Source organism: Vigna radiata, chromosome 1 (assembly GCF_000741045.1).
Source record: "Vigna radiata var. radiata cultivar VC1973A chromosome 1, Vradiata_ver6, whole genome shotgun sequence".
NCBI lineage: Eukaryota > Viridiplantae > Streptophyta > Magnoliopsida > Fabales > Fabaceae > Vigna > Vigna radiata.
In genome coordinates, this window is record NC_028351.1 from 12,564,682 (window position 1) to 12,572,720 (window position 8,039).

Here is an 8,039-nt window from a genome sequence, read left to right on the forward strand (position 1 = left end):
CTCATTAAATATATTATAGTTTTTAATTTTAAAATAATAAAACAGACGTGTAACCTCACTTATTTTAGTCTAAGTCGGAAAACACGTTAGAGTTATGAAATATAAGCAATTAAATTGAGTTTTTTATTAAAAGATAAATAAAAATGAATAAAATAAATAAAATACAATTTTTTTATATTTCAAGTTACAATTGTAATTATGATTAAGTTAAAAATGTTTCAATTCATAAAAAGAATATAGAAAACAAATGCTTTGCCCTCAGAATTCCAAATTGTTTAGAATTTAAAACAAATTGTAGGATTGAGAAGTAATTTAATTGATAGATAAACTTGTTTGATCGTTGAAAGGAACTCAACATGAAATAGTATATATTATCAATTGCTAGATCTTATTGTTGTCACCTTTACGGTAACTTTTTTGGTGTCAGCAGCTTGTTTCTAAAAAATTTTAGAACCATTCAAATTTAAAACTTGAGTATTTGATCATTAAAGAATCTGGTTTCCCATATCAAAGGAAAATGGTCACATTTAAAATAAAATTGAATTATGCTTCTACAAATAGAAATAAGATGAATACATATGAAATAAAAAATAAAAAAAATGAATAATGTTTCTACAAAAATATGTAGATTAACAGGAACAATGTTTATTATGGGAAGAAAAGTCGATTATAATTAAAAATCCTTTTAGCTTCATTAATTTTTTGAATTCAAAGCACTCTTGATTGAATCAGCAGCTCCTTGTGCCTTTTCCTTCATTTGTTGTCCACCCTGTAAACAACAAAATACTTACTTTTATCATGTATCTTAATTTCTAATCCAACACAATCCTACAAAACCCTATTACATTCATATATCTATATGAATATTGTTATGGATTAAACATGAATGTTACGATATGATTTGATTTGGATAAAAGTTGAGAAATAAAACATGGAAGAACCTGTTGCATGGAGTCTTGAGCAGAATGAGCAACATTACTAGCCTTGTCCATCATGTTGCTAGCCTTTTCCTATAATACCATAAAAAACTTGTCAATGTTACCAAAGTTTGTTTTTTTAATTTGAAATCGTCCAACCACATTTTGATACGTGTGCAGTATCGTGTTAAAAAAAGATGTTAAAATATCATTTTCTTTTTTTGAATATAATGAATGCATGAACATCGACATATTACAAAGAGAAGAAGTTGAAAGTAGACCTGAGCTTGGCCCTTGGCTTGTCCAGCATTGAAGCTCGCGTTTTGGGAATCCATCTTATGTTTTAGATTATGAATGAAAAATCAAATGTTGTAAATGAGTATTAATTTTTCTTATGCATACTTTCTAACTCTTTGTTGTTGTTTATATAGTTTCTCAATGTGTTGCATCTTTCAACAAGTGTTTATTTCTCCTCATTTTTTTGCCACAAATTATGATTCACACGTTTTTCTCCTTCATTTGTGTTTCCAATAACACATGTCAAACCAATTTTAGAAAGTATTTTTGGCACTTATTATCAGCAGGAGTGTTTCATTCCTTAAACATTAGTAATTTTAGAGAGATAATATATATACAATTATTAAAATTTCTTGAATATTTAAAAATTATAATAAATTTTATCTTTTATTGACAGAATAAGTATTTAATTATATATCTAGATATTAAGTGACTTATCCTTGTTAAGGAGTGAGGTGGTACAAGAGGTTCAAGACAGTAAATATATTCTTTTATGTATTTACGGTAAATTGGAAAATTTGTATAGTTAACAATTTTAAATGTATTTGATCATATTAACTTTTAGTAAAGTTTAGAATAGTTTATGTACTAAATCATTAAGATATTATTCGAAAATCTGTCATAGAAGTGAATTTTTTTATACAAGGTCTTTATTACAATAAATAAATAAATAATTTTTTTAAGTGAAAAAAGCTTTTTTTTTGTTATGCAAGTAGATAATTGAATAAATACATAATATTTTTAAGAGAAAAATGGTCTTTTTGTGATATTATATTTAATTTTCAAAGAAAGTAATACACTTTATGATGATAAAACTATATCTATCATGGAAAGTGCTACTTCTATGACAATTGTAACCAAAACCATACTAGAAAGTATGATTTTTTATTACGACTTGGGTGAATTACACATAAACATATTTTAATATTTTTTATATGATAATTCATTAAAATTGATATAGAAAATGAATTTTCTATAATGATTGTTCAATTATCATAGAAATTAAAGATTTTTTTATGTTCATTAAATGTTGACTCTAAAATTAACCTAAAAAGTCTAATTCAATTGTGATACAATTTGATAGACTAGTGGTATTTATCAATGGGCGGTAGACTTTTTAGTGTAACAATTTTCTTTTATGCACGTATCTTATTATATATATATATAATACATTTTATTATGAACACCTCTTTCTTGTATTGATAACATTAAATTTAACATACATTCACTAGTACATAGTGTTTAATGTCACGCCTTTAACGTCTCACAAAAGTAAATTCAACATAAAAAAAACCAGTAACATTTTTATAAATAAAACATCATTATAGAAGTCGGTTTTCCAGGTTAGAAGTCAAATAAGGTATAGACGTCGGGGTCCCCAGATCAAACATAAAAAAGGCCCTATACAACATAGAGGTCGGCCTCCCCAAATCAAACCTCAAATCCTCCTTTAGACGTTGGTTCCCCTAGATCAGACATAAAAAAGATCCAAAAATACCTCATTTTAAGCGTCAATTTTAATTTTCTTTTACAATGTAAACATCGACCCCCCCTCCCCCCCAAATCAAACATCAAATCATTATTTAGACGTCGGCCCTCCAAATCAGCGTCAAAAAGGTCCGAAAAATAGACGTCGGCCTCCCATAGATTAGACGTCAAATCCTCAGACAGAAGTTGCAAAATTAGAACTCAAAGGTCACTTTTTTAGGCATTAAATGTCGAACGTAGAAGAGGTCGACGTCTAATGTGTACTAGACGTCAGATTCCCTTCCCCAAACGTCAATAAGCTGCGAAAATACTCCAAAAGTAGCACCAAAATAGATTTTTTTAGCAATTAGACGCCGGATCTGAAGGGGACCGACGTCAAATGCCCTTTTAAACCCAAAAAAACTCAGGATGCAAGCCTCACTTTCTTTCGTGTTTTCGTTTGGGTTTTTTCTTCGTTTGCATTCGCCATTGCTGTCAAAAGGTATGCTTGAATAATTGTCTTCCAATTAATTTATTTTGCCTCAATTAAATTTATTTTTCACCGATTAAATCACGTTTGCAGTGATTAAATTTCGTTTGCACCAATTAATTTTGGTTTATGATGCAGTTTTGTCTGTGAGTTGATGAATCTTAGTGGCGCCAGTGAGTGTCCAATCTCCATTGCTTGAAACTCATAGTATATACATTTTTATGATGTGTTATAATGAATTTCTGTATTTCAGGTGTGGTAATATTGTAAAAACAAATTAATTTAAAAAAAAAACAAAAGGAACGTCGATTTAGGAGGGGTCCGACGTCAAAATTGACGTCTAAAAAAAGGGATCTGATGTCCAATTGACGTCTTCCTATAAAATGTCAGATTTGAATTAGACGTTAAATTTCAAAAATAACATATATAAAAAGCCTTTTTTAGTTGTGATTTGCAATCAAATGTTTGGTTTGTTGTATTAGAATCTTAAAGTGAACTTAAACATTTTGAAACTTGATAATCTAATGACTATTTAATAGTTAAATTGTTTAATTGATTTAAATCTTTAAATAAAAATATTAGTTCATCTAAATTTGAATGTTATTTAATATGGTTACAAACGTAAATTTTATCTTATTAAGACTAGAAAATAAAAACTAGACTGTTGTAATTAGGTTGTTAATGATAAATTATTCATGAAAAGTGATTTTAACAAAAGATAGCTCATGTGATTGAGTTCTACTCGTAGTTTTGTTCCTATTTTTTTTCATTTGTTTTATTAATTTAAGAAACTTAGATTATGTTTATTATAATTTTTAATTGTAATACGATAAATACCAAATATCTTAGAATTAAATTTGGAAATCTATCAAAGAAAATTGAATGATATTCTAATGGAGAACAAAAGAAAGTTGAAAAACATACACACGATCAAATTGTGTGTATTATAAATACATCAAACATTTAAAGAATAAAATACACTCTATATGGCTATATATATATATATATATATATATGTATGTATATATATATATGTATGTGTATATATATATATATATATATATATATATATATATGTATGTATGAATGTATATTATAGAAAAACTATCCATTTTATGATGGTTAAAACTATACATATATTGAAAAATGTTTTTTTTTTATGATACTTATAACCAAATCCATCATAGAAAGAAAACAGAATCTAGATAAGTGAAATTTTAATTGTCATAAAAAAAAAGTAGGGTGCAAAGTGTGTAAATGACAAATTTCAACACATTTTCTATTATAAATCTTTAAAACTAACATTGAATTTTCTGTAAGGGTTATTCAATTATCATAAAAAGCAACATTTTTCGGTGTTAGTTGTATCTATGTCAGCTTTAAAATTCATGTAAAAAAGTCTATTTTAATCATTATAAAAAATTTCTTTATTAATTCGTGGTAGCTAACAACTTTCTTTTTCATAATCATTTTGTTATATATAAAATATCTTATATTCTTAACGTTCCTTTCTTATATTGATAATACCAAATTTAAAATACCCTTTTAGAAAATATTTGATTAATTTGTATTGATAATACCAAATTTAAAGTACACTTTTAAAAAATATTTGGTTTATTGTGTTAAAATCTTCATTGAAATTCGTATGTCATCTTTTGTATATTCTACACAGTCTTACAACATAAAGAAGAAATTTGTGTCTTCTATAATGAAGTGTCGAGTGTTATCTTTAACTAATGAAATTCTTATCTTATATTAGATGAAAGTTTTAGTGACGTTAAACATTCTAAAACTGATATTCTAATGATTATTTTTCAATTTCATTTGTCAAACTTAAATCCATAAATTAAAATATTAATTTATTTATTTGTGGCAATGATTATTGATAATCGATTAATTATAAGTTGATAATCAATTATCTTGAGTATAAAATGAGGTTTTCTGATTCAAAACGAATTTTAACGCAATCTAAGACAAACAATACATATAATCAAAGATAATTTTTTTTTTCTGTTTTGTTTTTGTTTTTGTTTGTTTGAATTTTGTTGTTAGAGTTTTGTTTATTTGAATTTTGCACTTCTATGTTTGATTGTCATGTTATATATCATATTTATTTGGCCATTAATTTTTTTCATAACCATTTTCGTTATCATGTCTCGGATTTGTTTGATAATTATTGTTTTATCCTTATTAATGTTTTTACAATCCTTTTGATTATCATGTCAAATTTCTTATTTGTTTGATAATTATCGTCTTCATAATCATCTTATTGTCATGTCAAATCTCGGATTTGCTTGGTAATTAACTTCTTCATAATAATCACAATTGTCATGTTAAGTCTCAAATATCTTTGACAATTAGATAAAAAAAGTATAAAGTAATTCTTGTATAAATAAATGTAAATATTCTTGTGATTGTTGTTTTTCATATACAAATATAAAATTAAAAAAATAGTTTAAACTATCATATGATTTTTGTGAAAATTTGATTATTTGTATTGTTATTTTTTTTAAGTATACAAAAAAATCATAAAATCTCCAAAATAAAAACTATTAGTCTCTTTCAATCAAGATCCTCATAACAACATAACTTTTAATTTTCCATCTTAAATGAAAATACGTAAGATAGAGATAGAGATCAATTCTTGTCTAGTTCACTTCCCAAAAATCCCATGATCATAACCAAACAAACTTCCAAACAATTTTCCAAATAATTTCTCAAACAATCATCCAAAAGAATTTTCTAAAAGAACTACCCTGATTTTGTATATGAGAATAAGTAGAATCGAAATCAATTCTTGTCGCACTTTAAAAAAACAAAATATTGTTTCTTTTATGTTGTCTTGCATTGTTATTTTTGAGAAAAAAAAAGATTTTTAAAACTATATCATCTTTGCATATTTAATTAAATTTTTTGCATATTTAATTAGAGGTGTTGTCTTTGGAAAGACTCTATAAAAGACTAATAACTTCTCTATCCCGAAGTCGAAAATTTGATTTCGTAGATCCATATCTTATTTTTTTTATGTTTTTCTATAATTTCTCATAATAAACTATGATAGACTCCCAAACTCTGACTTTTAAAACTCGTTTATTTTCTCGTCCTTATCGTGATTCCGAATGCGATCATTATCTTATAAGTTATAAATATATTTGTAATATAATATGGTGATAAGATATTATACCATAAAATATTAATTATAAATGATATATATCTTATAAAATATGACAATAAATTATTATATCATAAAATATTATCTGAAAATATCTTTATCATATAATACAATATGATAATGTTATTAATGTTATTAAATTTCTAGGATATTTACAATAAAATATTAACTATATAAATCTTAAAGATATTTCGTGCAAGTAAATATAANTTTTTTATGATAATATTATAGATAATTTGTATTTATTCTAAAGATAATTTTTTTATTATAATTAGTTATTTTATTTTTAAAAAATGGTTAAATTTTAAAAAATTATTCGTTTAAAAGTAAAATGAGTAGAATAATTATTTATAATTTAAAAAATTATTATTGAAAAAGTCAAATTAGACACATACATTAAAAGAAAACATATCCTTTATATAATAATATAGATGGATGGGAAAATCTCACATATAGTTTTTCTAAATTTGAGTATGTTATTTATTGATAATTGAAGGACTTTAAATAGTTGTGATATTTACAATATTACGGAAATAAAAATAAAATCTGCTTAATCTATTATAAAATAATATTCTACCTAAATAAATAGAAAATCATAACTACCTATCACTATTTTATCTCTATCAAATCAAACTAAATATTACTAGACCCAAAACTAATAAAATAAGATTTAAACAAAATTATTAATAAAACCCTAAAATTTAAGTTAATCCGAACATAGATTATAAATAATAAAATTTATTATATCTAAGCAATGTATATATTGATATAGCATCATTTTTACTATAATCTTTTATAATATTAAAGTAGATTTTAAGAGTAAGATGAAATAATCAATTAAAGGTTACCAATTTTAAGAATATTTTGATGATATATTAAGGATTTGTTTGTTAGCTAAGGGATTATTTCTTAAAAGATAAATTATTTATTAACAAGATTTCTGATTTTGTAATATTTGGTAACAGTTAATACTCTAAATAGTGACCTTATAAGTAGTCAATAGCCTTCTCTATTTTGTGAGAGTCTAGGGATTCTAAATCATTGGAAAAGCAATAACAATTTATTCTTATTGGGCTGCAGTCATTGTACTTGGAAAAGCAAGAATCACCCCATAGTGAAAGGCAACAATTTCTAACTGTCTCTTTCTCAAGTTCTTGGCTAAACCATTCTTATTTCAAAGTGTCAAGGGGAGATTTATTGTTTGCCATCACCAGCAAGTATGTTTGCAATACTTAATTTTGTTTGATTATGTATAAAGTAATATATATCTATGATTTTACAGCTAGTGGAAAATTTATTTTTTATAGCAAATTTTATATATGTTGAAATCTACTAGGTATAACAAATGGCATGGTTGTCGTTTGTAAATATGAGAAATGTTTTATACTGGTCATACTGATAATAGGTAAAGAAAGTGGTGTGATGATAAAATTGTAATAAAATATAAATATTTTTACATGGGTTGCAATATATAGAAAGTATTTTTTTTCTATACCTCTTAAACCTAGAACGAGTGTAAATTATTTTTTCATATCGGTTAGATATTATAATTGTCTTTATTCTATTCAACTTCTACTTTCTCGCTTCACTCTGTTCTGTCATTTCTTTTTTGTTCTCTTTCTCATTCATTTTCCTTCATTCATTCTCCTTATTTTTCATCGTCGCTCATTCGTTCTTTTGCTGACATTGTTCTCGT

The 8,039-nt window shown here is 25.0% G+C and overlaps 1 protein-coding gene across 1 annotated transcript; it reads right to left on the reverse strand.

Annotated features, from left to right (window-relative positions):
• Positions 1-668: 668 nt before the first annotated feature.
• On the reverse strand, positions 669-1,289 carry LOC106769325 (stress-induced protein KIN2-like). Its single transcript, XM_014654899.2, has 3 exons — positions 1,199-1,289; positions 942-1,010; positions 669-769 (listed from the first exon to the last, which is right to left on the reverse strand). The coding sequence occupies exons 1-3, from the start codon at positions 1,250-1,252 to the stop codon at positions 695-697; spliced, it is 198 nt and encodes a 65-aa protein (XP_014510385.1). The 5' UTR covers positions 1,253-1,289; the 3' UTR covers positions 669-694.
• Positions 1,290-8,039: the final 6,750 nt, after the last annotated feature.